This window comes from Podarcis bocagei (assembly GCF_964188305.1).
Source record: "Podarcis bocagei genome assembly, chromosome: 15".
NCBI classification, from domain to species: domain Eukaryota; kingdom Metazoa; phylum Chordata; class Lepidosauria; order Squamata; family Lacertidae; genus Podarcis; species Podarcis bocagei.
In genome coordinates, this window is record NC_138141.1 from 11207198 (window position 1) to 11226707 (window position 19510).

At 45.6% G+C, this 19510-nt stretch overlaps 1 protein-coding gene across 16 annotated transcripts in view; it reads left to right on the forward strand.

The window, feature by feature from the left end:
- The window catches only part of CAMK2B (calcium/calmodulin dependent protein kinase II beta), a 209053-nt gene that overhangs the window by 106362 nt on the left and 83181 nt on the right, over nucleotides 1-19510 (forward strand). For all 16 annotated transcript variants that reach the window (XM_081171658.1, XM_081171646.1, XM_081171654.1 and 13 more), the window contains exons 4-5: nucleotides 2308-2362; nucleotides 7205-7270. In XM_081171658.1, coding sequence (XP_081027784.1) covers nucleotides 2308-2362; nucleotides 7205-7270 — 121 coding nt within the window. The remainder of the gene's footprint in view (nucleotides 1-2307; nucleotides 2363-7204; nucleotides 7271-19510) is intronic.

Below are 19510 nucleotides of genomic sequence, written 5' to 3' on the forward strand. Positions count from 1 at the left end.
AATAATAATAATTCCATTCATAACCCACCCTTCCTCCTGAAGGAGCCCAGGGTGGCAGATTTGGATGCGCTGTGTGTTTACTAAGGAAAAAATTAAGTGTCCTTCTACATTCAGCCAGAAATTACTTTTCGTGATGATTGGCACTTATAGGAAACTTGCGCCAGAAACAAACTATGGGTTATCGTGGACGTGCTGGTGCATCTTGCTCAAATTGTGTTTATCTTGCTCCTCTTTTTCCTGAACCAGAAAGGGGGGGGGGGCCACAGCAATGGTTTAGTGTTAAATGTGAACCAGTGCTTGTAATTTCTCTCCAAACCTTTAGAGGAAGTAAAGGTTTTTTCTTGGCTTCATCTCAAAGTTTGCATGGAGGGAAACAAACCATGAGCATGGATTCACCTGTAAGCCAGCACCATTTTCTGTCTCTTCTCAGCTTGTTAAAGGGAAGAACAGCCGCAGGTCCAATATGAGCAGTATGTATCAGCCTGCTTCTCATTTCAGACTATGACATGCAATCATGGCCACTTTGTTAGCTTATAATGGATTATTATTATTATTATTATTAGTTTGTGGAGCAGAAATGTAGGGTTAGAGACTTACATCCTACTTTGTCACAAGTGAGGTGTTTCAGTACTATGGGAGATTTGTGGATCTTCTATAATATTTTCTACTTCAAACATTCAAATAAACATACGACCGAGATATTTATTTATTTTTAAGCTGGCATAAGTTTTAGTGGCATTATTATACTGCTAAAATATGTATTCTTCACTACCTTGGACATATTTTAATTTCATCATAGATGGTTGAATGGTTTTCTTGTGTTTAGAAAACAAACAAGCCCCCAGCTGTTTTCTAAACCTTTTAGTTTGTCTCCATAGAAAATATTTTGGACTCCTGTCTCCAAATTTTAGATTCTCCTGTAACCTTATGCACCTTTTACGTGGCTTTCTTGATAAATTCATTTTAATTGAGTTGGGTTTGTTCCCACGAAGCAGGCGTGCCAACCAGACTCTCAAGGGAGATAACTGACAGCTTGAACTCCGGATTGTGCTTGAGACACCCATTGCAAGCATTCTGGCAGCCACCTGTTCTCTCCCTCCTTCCTATTTCTTGCCCCCCCAGCCCAACCTCTGCTTCCCTTTTCCTGATCCCTCTGGAATTGCTGCCCCTTCATTTCTGTAGCCCTTCTTCCATACTGCCTTCCACAACCTGGTGACCTCCAGATGTTCTGAACCACAACTTACATAATCCTCGATTGTTAGCTCCACTGGCTAGTGGTGATGGAAGTTGTAGCCCAAAACATCCAGAGGGAAGGCTGCCTTATTGTAACCAAGCCAAAGTACATGTAATTGAAATATGCATGCATTTTCCCTCTGCCTACTCCTCCCTACTCCTCTCTTCAGCCCCCACTCCCTGATCTGTTGTTTTCCTGCATCGATTTTAGACTGTAAGCCCCATGGCCCTAGAGCCTGGTATATCTGCTCTTACATACAAACAATGATGGTTCTACTGAAAATGGAATTTCCAGTGTTCAGGTGCAGTGATGACCGTATACTGGATACAAAGAGCGGGCTGCGTTTAGAAACTCCTCCTAACCATCTGGATGGCTACTGCCGGAAGCAGAATACTGGGTTAGATGAGTATTTAGTCTAATCCAGGAAGTCTTGTCTTATCTTCTTAACTTATTACCTAATTTTTGCCCAGCTGGTTTGCAGAAGTTTGGCTCAGAAACAGGTTTATGGGCAGGCAAGTGCCTACTGTAGATCAGGAATTGCACTGGAGATTGCAATTTGTTTTGAGTACTAGAAATGAGCTGAGACCACAGCCCTTCACATAAATATCTGTTCCTGATTATCTAAGTGTTGTCTGAACTCTAAGTGTGTGTGTGATTTTGTTGTTCCTGTTGTTAAACAATTTGGAGTCAGAAATCCTTGCTGATTTACTGAAAATCAATCTACTAGTATATCCCAGTCTGTTTTTCCCCTCTCCCCCTGTATTATAAATCTGTACTCCTGGGGACTTGGTAAGTCAAGGCAGTGTGGCAGCAATATGCTGGATAGGGGAAGGAGCCTGTGGAAAGGAAGATCTTGCATTCTAAGTGATCTAAATGCTTTGAGATAATCGTCACAGTTATGCTGCTGGTAGTTCAGATGAAGGGCCCGTTACCTGGGCCTCATCACATTGCTGCCTTGCTGCTATGCATGGGCTGTGTGCCCGTGAGACCTTATGTACTTTGTGTCATGTATGTTTTAAGGCAGAGGAGGAAAATTGCAGGTATGTAATGTATCGTTTTGTGTTCCTTTGCAGTTCGCCTCCATGATAGCATATCTGAGGAAGGCTTCCACTACCTCGTCTTTGATCTGTAAGTAGGAAATCCATTGTGACTATATCACTATATGCTCTATTCTTGCACTTGATGTCCCTGCCCAGTAGCTCACCCAGACCCCTACTGAACTTAACCTGGCATTTATCTGCTTTAAAATACTCCCCCTCTCCACTTCTCCAGCACAGCATCATAGTTGCCACTGATTGTCCCCTTCCTGGTGGCACACTGTGGATAGTTTCCTACCTCCCCTACATCATCATCTTCATCATCATCATCATCATCATCATCATCATCATCATCATATATTTATACCCCGCCCATCTGGCTGGGTTTCCCCAGCCACTTTGGCCGGCTTCCAGAAGAATATTAAAACACAGTGATTCATCCAGTATTAAAAGCTTCCCTAAACAGGGCTGCCTTCAGATGTCTTCTAAAAGTCTGATTGTTGCTTATTTCTTTGACATCTGATGGGAGGGCATTCCACAGGGTGGGCGCCACTACCGAGAAGGCCCTCTGCCTGGTTCCCTGTAACTTGGCTTCTCGCAGTAAGGGAACCGCCAGAAGGCCCTCGGCCCTGGATCTCAGTGTCCGGGCAGAACAATAGGGCTGGAGATGCTCCTTCAGGTATACAGAATTATACAGATAGAATTCTGAATAAATTTTGTGTGCTGCTAGGGGAATTGAGCAGGCTGTGGCATCCTCACGGGGGCGGGGGGGGGGGGGAGAGAAGAAGGCTGCAGCTGCAGCCATTCCATTAGCATGAAGGGGAGGGTGATGAGAAGGAGGAAGGATATCAGAATGATGGGGGTGACTCAGTGCCCCTGACACACTACGCCCAGAGTAGCTAAACAGCTGCTTAGCCAGAGACATGCCCACTAAGACCCGCATAGGTTTTAAAGGCTCTGTTGGCTCCAGGGCTCCAGACAGCGTTGTTGGCCTGTCCCTCTTCCCATTCCTTTTGTCAGGATGGCTGTAGGCCATGTCCTGTGCCGACTGCCTTTGCAAAGTGTCTGGGGGCTTGTGGAGACATTGTGTGCTTTGCTCGGCTGCCTCTCACTTCATTCCAGATATAGAAGCTGGTGATCTCATCTCTCCTCTTCCCTGACAGCTCCAGTTAGGCAGTGAGCTATATTTAGCTCTTCTCTGAGTCAGTGCAGCTCCTGCTTGTCTTTCGCTGGAGTCACACAGACCTTGGTATGTCCCTTGCCTGCAGCGGGAGGATTGAAAGTAAAATGCAGGTTTACATCCCCCGGGCCACATGGCAAAGGACACTTGAGGACCCAGCTGTGGACTGGGCCAGCTGCTGCGTGGGTTGTTACGGTTTTGCATGTGCTTTCCGAGACCTTATAGGCTCAAGACTTGATTCTGTGAATATCAAGCAATTCCTGGTGTATGCAGAATGAAGCTGAAAGCTGGGCAGAATGGGGAGGCTTTGATCATCCGCTGAGGCTGTTTGAAATGTTGGAGGGTGGTATACCTTGCTATTCAAGAACAAAGATGACAGATTGCTCCCTTTTTTCATGGAACTCAGCATTACCGGAGTGTGTGTGGGGGGGGAGACTTTAAACCCATGCTTGCTTCCTCGCTGTAACCTCTGCTAATACTCATTCCATTCTCTTCCATAACCTCTTTCTTAGACAGAGTCACTCAGGTGGCATCCTCTGCTCATTCACTGGGGGGTAAATCATGTGGCACTCAGTGGGACCTACTTTTGAGTAAAGTGCACAGTCATTCTATCTTACAACGCTAGCAGCCCAACATGGGTCTTCCTCGGTTAGCTTTTGTTAGGCATGAAAACCAGTAAACCTGGGACAAGTGTCAAATGGAGTGGTGGTGTTGGTAGCTGCTGCTTATTCCTGAAGTGCACTTACACTACTCAGGACACACCCATACAACAAATTCTTATACTCAGCTCATCTCTTACACAAGAAGGGCAAGATGCCAGTGAAAACAGACATGTTGAGCTATTACGGTACTGTAATAATGGCCCTGTGGCCTGCTGGGCTAGTGCAGGCCTTTGCATACCCTTGACCTGTTTGCTGGAACATGTGCACTGCATCTACCTGTCCTGTAAAACTATTGTCTGGAAACAGTTTTAGATATCTGCAGTGCTTTTTTTCTAAAAAAAAAATGTTTAGGGGTACTCTATCATTTTCCTAGTCATATTGAAATACTTTCCATGGTTCCAGTTACAGATAGGTAGCCGTGTTGGTCTGCCATAGTCAAAATAAAAAAATTCCTTCCAGTAGCACCTTAAAGACCAACTAAGTTAGTTCTTGCTATGAGCTTTCGTGTGCATGCACACTTCTTCAGATACACTGAAACAGAAGTTGCCAGAAGTTGTTCTTCAGTGTATCTGAAGAAGTCTGCATGCACACGAAAGCTCATACCAAGAACTAACTTAGTTGGTCTTTAAGGTGCTACTGGAAGGAATTTTTTTATATTGAAATACTGTCCCTCAATGAGGCCAAACTTAGATTCACAAAATGTTTAGGGGTATGCGTCCCCCCCATCCCTCCAGAAAAAAACACTAGATATCTGTTCTCTACCTTATTTGTATCCTGCCCTGTCTTTATTGATATTCTATATTGAGTGTGCTGGCCACATGACTCGGAAGCTGTACGCCGGCTCCCTAGGACAATAAAGCGAGATGAGTGCCGCAACCCCAGAGTCGGTCACGACTGGACCTAATGGTCAGAGGAACCTTTACCTTTTTATATTGAACATGAGCCTCCAGTATGGAGTGGGTTCATATGATTGTTTTTCTCATAGCTCAAGGATGGGGAGCCTCAGTTCCAGGGGCTGAATGCGGCCCTTCATGCCAATTTATCTGGCCCTCGGCACTCTCCCCAGGCTGCCTCCTCTATGCCAGGCCACCCATCTCCTCTAGACCTGCTTTGTACCCTCTTTACATGTTTTTGCTGGCTGGAACATTTCTTTTTGCTTGCCCAGATGGAGCGTAGAGAGTTTGTGTAGAAACTAGTTTATTGTACATAAGTAAAATTCACGTTCATTGCTTGGCCCACTTTTGCCCCTGCCATCAGCAGGTGGCCCCCAAAAGGTTGCCCCAGAGAGAATGTGGCCCTCAGACTTGAAAAGTTCCCCCACCCCTGTCATCGGGAGAAACACATGGGTTGTGGAAGAATTCAGTGCTCATGTGCTATGGCTGACAGTTGCTTCCAAATCTAGTTTGCCTTGCTGAAAATGAAGGATACTTTTACAGCTGACTGTTTTTCTTTCCTTGCTAGCCATCCCTTATCCTAAAGGGCCTCCTGAATGTTGAGTGCATTTGAGCTGATATCCATCATTAGGCTTCTCAAGCTTGCTCCTCTAAAGCCAGCTGAAATATCTGAGAAGTGCAGATGCTCAGCATATCTCAATACTAAGCAGTGTAGCCTTCCAGCTTGTTGAGCAGCTTCCCAAATTATCATTTTGTCACAGGCCTGTTCCTGCTAGCCATCACTGCGACAATATCATAATATTGTGCTTATATACATGTGTCTCTTATAATAAATTCATCTATATGCAGAGCTGCTCCTAGATTCTCTTCCTTTTGAACAGACATACAGAAAAACTTCTCACATTACCATGGCAGTCTCAAGAATGGCTTGTCAAAGCTTCTTGAGGACTTAAGTTTTCTCCCATTCAAATTAGCAATGTCAAATCCGAAGTTAACTATAGAGGTGAGAATCTAGGCGAAAGTGAGAGATGAAAGAGAATCTGAACTACTTTGGGGTAGTCTCCAGTTTGCAGACATTGCTGTATTTTGAGGGGGGATTGCACGGAAGAAGGGAATGGAATGAGGTGGTTGTTGAAGAGGCAGCTATAACAAAAAAAAAATTGCCCTGCAAATCCATGGTGTTGTTCTCTTGGCTCTCACACAGGAGGCAACACGAGCTCCTCGTAGTCAGGTGATTGGCAGCACAGAGGGAAGTAGCGGGTTGCAAGCATTACATCTGTAGCTCTGTGTGGGTGGGAGAGAGAACAAGATTTAGAGCTGCAGCAACAGCGTGGAAATGAAACAGTACACAGCTTAGGAAGGCAGACGGAGCAAATTGCTCCATGCTTTGGTCCTTGTGCTCTTTGTTTGAAGAGGCCCAATCAGCGGCGCTCACATGGTCCTGGGTGATGACAAGGGAGTACATTGCCCAGTGCTTAATTTTCAAAATGAGAGTATGTACTGTAAACTAAAAGCATTCCTCTTCCTCCTACCCCAAATTTGATGAGCAGTGATCTGTGTCATCAACCTGGTAACAAACTCCTGCCATAAGTGCCCCTTTTGTCTTTCACCATTCTTACTTGCCTCTTCCAAAATGTTGTCAGCACTGCCTTCGTTGCTTATATTTCTCGGTGTCTTAAAATGGCAGACTATTCAGTTGGCAGTATATGGGAAGAGCAGATCACCTAGGTCTTTGCCATGGATGAGCAACTGGTTGGCTCCAGAGTTTGGGGAGCTTTGGGCAAAATGCTTCCGCACCGTCGACCCTTTGTCCTTAGGCCCGGATCAGGAGGCAAGTTATCCAAAGAGAAAGTGGGAGGCAAGTGGGGGATTCTGCTACACCTCCTCTGTCTTGTTTGCTTGCTCAGAGAGGACAGACAGTAACAACAGAAGACCTGGAGACTCCAAGGTCACCAGTGGACCCTGCCAGGAGCCCAGCCCTGCTGACTACTGCCAGCGGCCCCAATGATAATTTCTCCAGCAGAACAGGTGGCAGTTTCATCCCATGTCTGTGTTTCGGAAAAGGGATCTAGAAAATTAGAACTTCTGGCAAGCTCCTCTGGTCTTTCAAGAACAGCTGGGCTGTAGCAGTTTGCCCTCAAGGGGTGCTTTTTCATATTTCAAACTTTGCTTGAACTGTGGTCCGCGTTCTATTTCAGGGTCACGGGCGGGGAGCTCTTTGAAGACATTGTTGCCAGGGAATACTACAGTGAAGCCGATGCAAGGTGAGTGGTAATTCCATCTCCATCTGTCCCTCTCCATCCTTCTTCCTTTCCCCACCCTGCCCCCTTCTTTCTGCTCCCTGATCCCATGCCAGCTTGTACCTGTGCAACATTAACCCATCCATGACTGGGGCGAAGGGTTGGACTCAAAAGGTATCACAAGGCTACAGCAAAGTTCATAAAACCTTTGGCACCAGTGGTTGCCATGACGTGCCCCATTGCCACATGCAGTGCCAGAGCCTGCTCTGTGGCTTTTCCGTCTGATGATCAGGTTGCAGCAAAGGATGGGGCTCCTCTTCCTTTCATAGATATGAAGGAGATGGCATTTTGGCAGGTAAAACTTGCCCCATTACAGTGCTGCAGGGTGATAAAAGGTAACACTTGCCAAAATCCACTTCCCCTTTTAATACCAAGGTTACGAGAGCTCTTTCCTCTTATTGCATCTGATTATCTTAAGTGAATTGCCTCCAAAATGGACTCTCACCAAGGTAGGCCACCACCGCAGCTGCTTCATGCTAAGGAAAGAGAGACAGGCAGGAGAGATTTGGCTCAAGACCCGATGGGCTGATGGCAGGTGTGTTTTTCTACACCACTTGTCTTGAGACTCAGTATCTTAAGATTCAAAGGCTTATGACATTTGCAGGTTACAGAATGAAGGAGGCCAACGCCAGGTGTTTCGTTATTCAGCTCTTCAACCCTGATTCAACTTCAAATAGATTTTGGTTTACCTAGCCTAGGTTATATGAACAATCGTGGATGAAATCCAACCTCCCCCCCCCCAAAAAAAAGCATGAGAGTCTTTGAAAGAAGTGAAAATTGGGCAGAACATAGTTTCTCAGGATCAGCTCTTGCTGTCCAAGTTGTAGATAGCTCTTGAGGAGCTCAGGGCTAAAAGTTGACAGGGTGAGAATAGCGAGGCTTAAAGTGCATCATCTTCACTGTGTTCATTTGAAAAAGAATCAAAGACTTGAATACAGCAGCGGGTAGAACTCAAAAGTATAGCAGCGGTGAGTGGAAAGGACCCACCACCTGAATGATCCAGAAGAGTGCAGGGTCAGGAGGGTTTGGACTGATGGAAAAAGTATCTGTAATGCTTGTGCACAGAACTACGGCTGTTGCAGCAAGAGCTTGTTTGCGAGGGCAGAACCGCATTAGCCAAGAAACGTGGTTGGGGAGCTGTCTTTTTTGTCCTGGTAGCATCTCACCTATGGCTACTTCCCATGCTGCTCTGAGATCACGTGGGGAGGATCAGAAGCTATCTCAAGTACAACTCTTGGTGCTGTGGCTCTACTCTCTCTCACATGTATCCTCCATTTCTGTGTCAATATGGGAAATAGCCACAGGGGGGGTGGCACCCATTCAACTACTATAAAGTAAGACCTAACCTTTTGTTTTTAGATTGTAAGCTCTGTGGGGCAGGTGCTTGTTGTCTTGTACTTTGTAGAGGATCATGCACATTGATGGCTTTATATAGATAATTAATAATAATAATAATAATAATAATAATAATGAAGTAGCATTATTTATATTGTGTTTGAGCATCTCTGAACTTGGCAGCAAACCAGGGGTCTCTTAACTGAAACTACTAGCTCTCCTTTCCACTTTGTGTTGTTCTATAGTTTTTCTCTAGAGCTGACCACAGGCTCATTCCCTTAAAGGGGAACCAACCTAATTAATAAGAAAGCGTTGTCTTTTATTAACTAAGATAAATATAATAGAAAATATTAGTGGAGGATTTTTCTTTTATTTAATTTAGCCTGAGGGCTGCTTTTCCTCATGGTCAAATTTCTGGGGGGTTGGGAAGGACCAGAGGCAAAAGTTTGTGCAACAATGCATGCGACTCTTAAAGCAGGCTGCATTCCAGCCACATAAAAGTCACAAGGGTTTTGCACCCACCCATGCACATGGCCACTATTCAGCCAAGCAAGATTTATGACCACAGTTCAAGGACATTTTCTAGCCAGACAAAGCTGCACTGAGAAGCATTGTCTGGGGAGAGTTACAAGGGCCAGATAGAGAGGTGTTGGAGGGCCACATTCAGCCCCCAGGCCTGCAGTTCTCCATTCTTGCTGTAAATGGAAACAGTAGAACCTGTTAGTTGCAGTTGTGTGATCATGTGGCTGTTGCCAAACACAGAGTTGTTAAAAAACACAGCCTCTGAATTGAAATTTGCAAAACACAGTAGGGGAGAGATACTATATGTGTGGCCCATTTGTCTCAAGATGTAAATATTGGCAAAAGGATCCATTCCTAGTCTCAATAGGTAGACTCACGTGACTTTGTGCCATTACAATAATACCCATAGAAGTGAATTCAGAGAAGTAAGGAAGCCATATCACTTGCTTCTAAAAAACAGAGTGTAGACAAGGGAGGAAGATAAAGTTCTGTTGGGCCATTGAGGGTTGTGAAAGTCAGAGACTTAGTCCCAAGGGGTCAGGGCATAAAGAAACATTTTGCTTTACAGTGGGCTGTGGTGAGGTGCTGCAAGAGGCAACCCATGACGCTGTGATTTAAGTTAAATAATGGGCCCATTTCTACCAAAGGGCGATAGCTTAGTGGTAGAGCACTTGCTTTGCATGCAAAAGGATACATCTTCAATTTCTGGCATCTCCAGATAGGAAAGACCCTTGTCTGAGACCCCAGAGAGATGCTGCCGGTCAGTGTAGACAATGCTAAACTGGATAGTCTGACTTTGTATAAGGTAGCTTCCTATGCCGCTGTGCTAGATAAGTTTGCAAAGACACAGCTGGGGAGACTGATGTTCTTCCTGTGTTTCTTCCAGAATGCAGAGCAGGGCTATGACGTGTAACAGATTAAGCTTTTTCTCAATAAGGTTTTATGTAGACTATGGCCTGGAGGCCGTTGAGGGTTGGTTTTTTTTTGCATCTGCTTGGGTTTGTATCTGCTTCAAGGCCCATTTGGGTCTACTAATATGCCCCTTCTCATCTTATGTTGGGCCTACAGAATTGTGCTTACTGTTTCTTGTAATCTTCCATCTCTTCCTTCATACAAAATTCAGATAGTTGTTCATTGCCTAGGACAGTGTTTCCCAACCGGTGTTCCGCGGCACACTAGTGTGCCGTGAGAAGTTGGCTGGTGTGCCGTGGGAGGGAGTCGGGCGGTGAGAGGCGGCGGCGAGGATCCGTGTCGAGCCGGGGGCGGCTCCGCGGTGGTGGTGCCGAGGTTTCTCTCTCCATTCTCCCCTCACACACACACAGGATCAGCTGACAGGACCCAGCCAATGGGGCAGCGGCGGGGCAGCGTGTGCAAAAGGGAGGAGCGCGAGACAGCGGACGAGGAGGAGGCCGGCATGTCCGGGCAGCAGCAGCAACAACAGCAGCAGCAACTCCCGGCGACGGCTCCTCAAGGCCCGGGCAACCCTACTCCCTCACCGGCCTTGGCCGCCCTCCTGCTCCACCCGCCGCCGCCTCCCCCGCCGCCGCCGGCCACCTCGGCCCCGCCGCCGCCCCCTCCTCCGCCCGCTATCGCCGCCACCACCACAACAGCCGCCGCCGCCTCAGCTGCCGCCGTCCCTCAGTCCCTCGCTTTGCTGCCTCCTCCCCCCCACCCCCAAAGCTTGGAGGTTCCCCGGCAAGGGGGAGGGAAAAAAATTGAAAACTTTCACTTTCGTGCGTCCCTCCCGGCGTGACGCTGCGCGCTGACGTCACGGGGCTGTAATGGTGGTGTGCTGCGAGATTTTTTTCCTCAAACAAGTGTGCCTTTGCCCAAAAAAGGTTGGGAAACACTGGCCTAGGAGGGGGCTTCATATATTTGGGGGCTGACCCTGCCCAGAGGAGTAGAGAAGCACTGCTTCTCAGATTCAGGTGAGCTCCCTGAGAAATGAACTCTCATTTGTTCTATCACTATTTATTAAATTGTGCTAGCCCTTTGGGTATGCAATTCTAGTTGGCATAGTAGGATTTTTGCATGGTACCTTTGTGGGATTTGGGGCCAACTTCCACTTGTAGTGCCAGTCTAGGCGCTACTACAAAAGAGACACAGATTCACATTCTTCTTCTTATAATTATTTTTGCAGTCTAATTTATATCCCTTTGCGGTTGGGATAGGGAGAGAAAAACAAGCAAAATGGTATTGTCCCCAGAGGGCAGCCTGCCCTCCCTAAAATCTAGTGAAGGAGGCAAAAGAAAGTCAGCTTTGGGGCATCACTGTGGCCAGGGCTGTATCCAGGTGTGTCCAGGGGTTAGAACAGCCTTCGTCAAACTAATGCCCTCCAGCTATTGTGGATTACAAGTCCCATCAGCTGTACTGTCTGGGGCAGGTGGTAGTTGTGTTCCAAAACAGCTGGGGGGGCACCAGATTGGTGAAGCCTGGATTAGCAGGTTGGGTTTGGAGGGGATCCGTGGAACAGCTGGGAGAGGTTCACATAGCACTTCTCTGTGTTGTGTCCTCTCTTCTTCCTCACATTTAAAATGCATTTTTGTAGAGAAGGCCCCAGCATGAGCATCTGTCAGAAAAACTTTCCCCATTTTAGCTGCAACTTCCAAGTTCACTGCAGAAGATACCTCAGGAAGCCTAAAACCCATGATCAGCAGCACTGTACTTGGTGAAGATTTCTCCTTTTGACATTTTCAGCACTCAGAGGTAAGAGCCTCTGTTTTCAATGGAGCTTATTCCCATGTAAGTGTGCCAGAATCCAGTCATGATTAGAGTCCATTTTAATTTCCAATGACCTAGTTGATCCTGTAGGACAGAAAATGGTATTAAAGAAATAATCAGATAGCAACTGAAACAGTCAACATACCATTTCTGCAAAGCAAGTTATTTTTATCTGTCCTGCCTCCTTATTTCATTTATTTGTTTTAGAGATTTCTAATCCCACTTTTTCATATAGAGCCACCCCACCCCCTGTCTAAGTCAGTTTACAGCATTTAAAGCTGGTTCTTTAGACACCCTTCCACAGTCAAATTCCACACAGCTCACAGCTGAAACAGATTTATATGCATGCATTTATATGCATGCATTCCTTCCTGTAATTCCTGGCCATATTTAGTGACCTGTGACTACCAGGGGTATTCCCTCTCCTTGAAACACAGCTGTACTCTGAAATATTAAAAACTTCCCTGGTCATAACTAGGAAGTGCGGTTTTCCAGAACTTACTAGCTGTTTCAAAAGACTGACTAAAGCAGCCACTTGTAAGCTATAGTGATTGAAAAGAGCTAAGAAGAGAATTACCAGCAATGGTTCTGTCCCTCTTTTCCCTACTTCCTTGCGGAAGGTGGTCTAAAGAACCAGCTGTTGGGGAGCCTTGATCCCAGCTCTGAGATCGCTCTTTCAGATCAAGAATGAAGCCCAACCATTTTATTTATTCAAAATACTGAAGGTAGGTTTCAGGTTGTAAATATATATAATCTGCTTGTGTGCAGAAGGTCCAGTGCAGAACTAATAATAATAGTTTGGACAAACCATTTATACAAACTCCTTGCATCTTTGTTGTTACCTTAGCCCAGGACTGGGGAACCTGTGGCCATCCAGATGTTGATGGACTCAACCAACCCCAGTCAACATGGCCAATGGTTAGAAAATGGTGTTTTTTAAAAATCTGGCTATACGCATAACTAGCAGTTCACAATTCTTTTCAATAGTGTGATCTTCGCCTTTCTCCAACTGATAGGACTTTTGACGTTCCCCTTTTTGTTTTAGTGTATTTGAATGGGAACACACATCAAAAAATGTGCAAGCTTGCTGGCACTAGCAAACTGCAAATAGTGGGGTCCATGAATGTTGAATGGGCTGCTAAACTGAGCCTTGGAAGCCCAAATTGTTTGAGATCCAGCAGAGGGGGTAGAACTGAAGTGTGGTACACGCTATGCGGAGATGTATAAAATGATAAATTAACAGCAGAACTTTGGCACATCCAATGAAGCTGAATGTTGGGAGATTGAGGATAGACAAAGAAAGCACTTTTTAACACAGCAGATAGCTATGGAATTCATTCCCACAAGAAGTCGTGATGGCTACTAACTTAGAGAGCTTTAAAAGAGGATTAGACAACTTAATGAAGGATAAGACTAATCAATTACTATAGTCCACAGTGGCTTCACTGTCAACAGCTACTAGTCTTGATGGCTGTGTTCTACCTCCACTGTCAGAGGCACTACACCTTGCTGGAAATCACAAGTAGGGAGAGTGTCTTGGATCAATCCATCAACCTGATGGATGATTTAGAAGGATTGGGTCCAGCATCACTTTCACTGTCCGTGTGTGACAGTATCTGTACTCAGCAGAGTTACATCTCAACGCAACTCCTTCCGTGGAAGCATCTTCAGGGTTGAAGGTACACATGCAGAAGGCAATCAACACTCATGGATGCCATAAAGATTCAGTCAAGTGTAGAGGTTTACTTGACAGGCATAAAATCATATTGGTAGCAACTATAAAAGGTCAAGGTAAAGGACCCTTGGGCGGTTCACTCCAGTCAAAGGCATCTATGGGGTTGCGGCACTCATCTCACTTGTAGGCCGAGGGAGCTGGCGTTTGTCCACAGACTGCTTTCCGGGTCATGTGGCCAGCAGGACTAAACCGCTTATGTGGCTGGGGCAGGTGTGGCCTAGAGAGAGTTCTTAAGGGCCAGGTAGAGAGCCGTGGAGGGCCACATTCACCCTAAAGGTCTGAGTTCCCCACTCTTGGTCATGCCCATGCAGCAGTAATGTTGGGGGATCAAAAGAGCTACTTTGAGTTATTCCTGTCCCCACTGTCTGCAAAAGTGCCAGTTATATTATCCCATGTTAGTCCTCATATCTAGCACAGGACTGTCTTGGGCTATGCAGTTTTTCTCACTAGCTTCTTATACTGAGCAGGCGGAGTATCCTGGGGTAAAGGAATCTGCCTTTCCTGGAATATTTTCTGCACACTGAGTGTGGTGCTACATTTCCTAGGCCAGATAGTTTGCCCAGATCCAAGAGGTTCACAGTGGTCAGGCTTGCAGGTTGTGAACAATGGCCTTTCACACAGTACCATAGATATTACCCTCTCTCTCTTTTTCCATGCCAGCCTCATGGGCTTCCTTTGCTGTGTTTCAAAACTACTTATTATATACACGACCTCTGTAGCCCCAAGTGATCTGTTTTGGAGGGGGTGGGTGGGAGAGGCTCCCTTTGGCACTGCTCTCCATTCTCAGATCCTGACTGCACATAGTTTCTGGTGCTATTAACAGCCATCTGCACACATCTTGTGATAACCCCCTGTGGTCTCTGAGCTTTCACAACATTGTTTCTCTCCTTCTCTTGTCCCCCATATCCACCCTGCCCCCTGTCCCTTTCTGTCTGTCCATCTGTCTGTTGCTGTGGATCTTTCCCCTCCCCTTTCCCCCTTTTAATCTCTGGATTTTGTTTCCTGCCATGCATATTTTGGTTGTCGTCTTCTTTTGCTCACTCCCTTTCTATAACCTTCCTGTGCTCTCTTCTTCTTCTTCTTACACCTTTCCTGCCTTTCTTCTGCGTATGATTTCTCCACTTCTCTCCTCCTGATCCCCATTGTCTGCCCCTTTCCCGACCTGCCTCCTGTCTTCCTTCCTCTCTCCCTCCCTCCCTTCCCGTTTTGTTTTGCAGTCACTGTATCCATCAGATATTAGAAAGCGTAACTTACATTCACCACTATGCCATTGTGCATAGGGACCTGAAGGTCAGTATATATATGCCTTTCACCCTCTCAGAATGTTGGGTGGGGAGCGTAGGTGCTGCCATAATAGATTGAATCTGGTCAGGTCTGGCATTCTGCCCTGCCAGGTTCCTTTTATTTTTGGCGTATGGGGAGGGCAGTTATTCAGAGTTGGTTTCTTCCCTGTCCGAACTTGCATGACAAAATCCTTCTCATCAACGCAGAACTCCAGTGAGACTGGTTGGGGACCCTGAGACCTTCCACACAAGGAAACACCCAGGCCCACATGAACCACCTGGTTCCAGTGATCCTGGCACTGACAGTTATTGTCCATAACGGGGGGAACTAAAGCAATTGGCTTGATTCTATAGCATTCATCATTCCATCTCTCCCATGTCTTCCCACTCGTGCTTGTGTGCGCGTTCTCTCTCTCTCTCTCTCTCTCTCTCTCTCTCTCTCTCTTTCTCTCTCCTTCTCTCTCCTTCTCTCTCCTTCCCTCCCTCTTCTCCCTCTCTCTGTTTCCTGATCTGCATCTCTTATCTTGTTTACCGGAACCCCTCCTTCCCAACTCTTGTCCCATTTACTTTTTTGGGCCAAAGCATTTGCATGTTGCCTTGGAGATCAGAAGTCATACAGTTTAGGGAGTGTGTTGCACAGCCATCAGTGCCAGCAGTTTGGGGCATGTAGCTACTCCTAGTGATGGAGAGTGTAGCATCACTGCATGTGCCTCCATGCATAAAAATAAAAATCCATGCATGTAGAAAACTTGCATGTCTGGAAGAAGGGTTCTTAGCCTAGCCTTCTCTCTGCCTTTAGTTTTCTGTGTGTACGGGATTTTTGTGTATGGAGCAACATTCCAGCACATACCACACTTTCACCCGAAATCTGAAGTTGTAGCATTTGGAAGAAGACTTTAGGGTCTTATCTGCTGTTTTGTGAGAACTACATCTTCTCAGGGAGCACATCTCCTGGGTTTTGGTTCAAAAGGTGGGCATCACTTACTTTTTCTAGAAAGGAAATGGGCAAAGCACCAGCCATGTTATTTGAGAGAGATTGATAACAGAAACGGTCTGGTTGGATGAACCTATGATGCAACTGCCTGTAGGGTTTTTAGGAGTCAATGAGGCTTAAGGCTCAGAGCCCTACTTATGATCTGGCTTTGGCAGTAATCCAGAGTTGAGACACAGTAGGAAATGGTGTAAGAAGATAGGCACACCCTTGACATTTTTGTGAGCTCGGTAGGTGGGAAATGGCTCTGCTTGTGAACTTAGCAGTACCTCCTTGCTTCCTATTATAGGCAGTTTGGCTCATGGCAGTATTAGGATGCTTAGGTGTTCTGTACAGTCCCACTACCCAGAGATATCACTTTCAGATCTCCCTTCCTTCACTCGTTTCATCCCAGAACAGTGAGAAGTTTTGTATTAGAGGTGCAAGGTGGGGAATCCTCCGTAATTCCACGGTAAACCATGGGTATGAATATGTGTCCTATGTGGATTTTCAGCCAGAGTGGAAGGGGCCCTGCTTTTAAGCCTTAATTTTTTCCTATACTTTTAAAGCAACGTTGGGGAATGTGTGGGCCATCCAGATGTTGTTGGACTGCAGCTCCCATCATCCATATCCATTGGCCATGCTGGCTGGGCTTGATAGAAGTTGGAGTCCAACAGCATCCAGAAAGCCACAGGTTTCCCATTTCTGTTTTAAAAGCAAGAATGTGTTGTGCAATATGCAGGATTGGGGATTTTGTGGTAGAAAGATGCCGTTTAGTTTTTTAAATAGAGAATACATTTTGGCTTTGAGCAAAGTTGCAAAACCTCCAGGCAGTAACTATATCATGTCCATGCTCCTGACATCCTCCTAGCCAACAGTTGGCATTAAATACACAATTAGCAGGAGATGGGGGAGGAGGCAAAGCAAGAAACATATTGATCTTTGACTTGCTGCAGTGGCATGTGAATAAGCCCTTGGTTTTTTGTTTCCCCTCCGGATGACTATATTTTTGTGTCAGTGCCATTTCTAAGCCAAGTGGAGTTTTGTTGGCTATCTCCCCCTCCCCCTCCTTTCAAAAGTAGCATGCCCCAGACATAGCATTAAGGGACAAAGCTTGTCAGGCACACACTCTTTGACTGTCATCTGTCTTATTTTAGCAAGCAAGTATGTCCTGTCATCATGCTGGCAAGACAATAATTGGATGAACCTAGGCCAGCAATAGCATTTTGGTAACTGAAGCTGGAGCCTCAAGTGCTGAAGCTAAAGAAGTATCCTCGTGGTAATAAGAGTGAGTCTCCTGTAGTCACCAGAGACACCCCCTCGGGGAGAGATTATCACATGTGTTGGGCAAAACTCCAGAGCTCTTTGAGCACATTGAAGCTGGCAGCCTCTTCACAGTGCACAGGTGACTGCTGCCAAGTTGGCCCTGGGAAAAGGACAGGGCTATTTCTGGATCATGGCCATACCGTGCTCTATAGTTTCCTAAAGGAGTACTTTTCCTCTTTCCCTTTTGGAGCCCACAGTTGACATTGAAGGGCCTTTTGCCTCCGCAGACAAGAGTTGTATGCAGGTCCCTATTAATACAGATCAGGCGAGGGCAGCATCATTTGACACCCGTCAGCTTCATGGTGGTTCTGGAAGTTCACTTGGTCTGATCTACTTAAGACAGTGTGTGGCAGGGGGTAGGTGCTGGTGGGAAGGCAAATTCTATTCTATGGATCATTAGAAAAGAAATGGTGATTGTTAAAAAAATAGTTGTTATTTATTTAAATATTTATAAGCTGCACTTCCCTAAAAAATACAAGGTTGCATGCAGCATACAAAATTGCAACAAGTACAACAAAAACTTCAGGGGGAAAATCAGTAAAAATATCAATAAATACTGGTAGATAAAAAGAATTTCACATTGCGAAGGCCTGTGTGAATAACACTGTTTTTAGGATACATCTAAAAGAAGACGCAAATTATTTCTGCCAAACCTCTACAGGCAGGGAGTTCCACAGGTTAGTTCCTAGTAGGTCACCAATATCATAATGGCATTAGAAAAACCTGTAGTGCACTCACACTTGGTATACCATGGACAGTTCTGGTTGCCTCAATTCAAAAAGGACAAAAGCTTCAGAAAAGGGAGAAACCAAAATGATTAAGGGTATGGCGTGACTCCTTTGCGAAGAAAGGTTGCAACATTTGGGGCTTTTCTTTTTAGAAGGAAAGTAAGGAAACACAATAGAAGTGCATAAAATTACATTTGTTGTGGAGAAAGCGGACAGAGAGAAGTTTTTCTTTTCCATAACGCTAGAACTCAGAGACATCCAGTGAAGCTGAATATTGGAAGATTCGGAACAGACAAAAGAAAGTTCGTACTTAAAACAATGGCATTCGCTCCCACAAGAAGTACCGGTGGCCAGCAATTTGGATGGCATTAAAAGAGGGTTAGACAAATTAAGGAAGGATAGGGCTAATCACTGGCTACAATCCACAGTGGTTCCACTGTCAGAGGCAGTTTACCTCTGAATACCAGTTGTTGGGGAGAGGGCTGTTTTGATCACATCCTGCTTTGGGTTTCCTGTAGGCATCTGGTTGGCTAATGTGAGAACAGGATGCTGGGCTAGATAGAACCGTTGGTCTGAGCCAGCAGGCTCTTCCCATATGTTATCATGCTCTTTGAGACCCTTTCTGGGTAAGAGGAGTGTCCAGAGTTGTGCCAAGCCCCCCCCCAAAAAAAACATCAGGTAGTGTTATAGCTCAGTAACGGAGCCCATGCTATGCATGCAGAAGATTCCAGGTTCATTCCCTGGCATCTCCATGTATAATGTGGAAAATCCTGTCTGAAACTCTGGGGAGCCACTGCCACTCAGTGTAGGTTATATTGAGAGAGATGGACCCAAGGCATGCTCTTAGGTTTCTTTCCATACTTTCCAACACCTGAGAGAGTTTAATTTCTGATCAAGGTAATTGTAGCATTTTTGTGAGCAAGCAAAATGCCATGTCAGTTGGGTGTGTGTAGGTGTGTGTCAACTGGCATGCATTAGCAAAGATATTTCCAAATGTTACCTTAAAAATATTCTCCCTTACAGTCTAGAAAGAACTTTTATTTTTTAAGTGTTGAATCCAAGAAGCTTGAAATAGACATGTTTTAAATTGCAGTTGGCTTCCAGGAGCCTAGGTATCTTCAGAACTTGCAAAGTCATCCAATCCAATTCCAAACAAATGAAGACAGTACTCATTGATGGGCAACATTGGTCCAGATTTAGGTACACTCCAACAGCCTATACACAGCAGAAAAATAGGCACCGTGCTTATATTTAAAAGGTGCATTTGTTGGATGTTAATCTCTAGGAGTCTTAGGTCACATCCCCACACCATATATCTGAAGCACTCTCATGCCACTTTAACAGTCACAGCTTCTCCCAAGAATCCTGAGAACTGTAGTTTGTTAAATGTGCTAACCCTCTGAATTAACTCAGTTATTAGCCACAGTTGTAGACTGTCAGTCCAGGGCTAGCCAACATGGTGTCCTCCAGATGTTGTTGAACTTCATTGGCTATCCTGGCTCAGGCTGATGGGAGTCCAACATCTGGAGTGCACCATATTGGCTACTCCTGCTATAGTTCATTTCATGTGCATATGAACACATG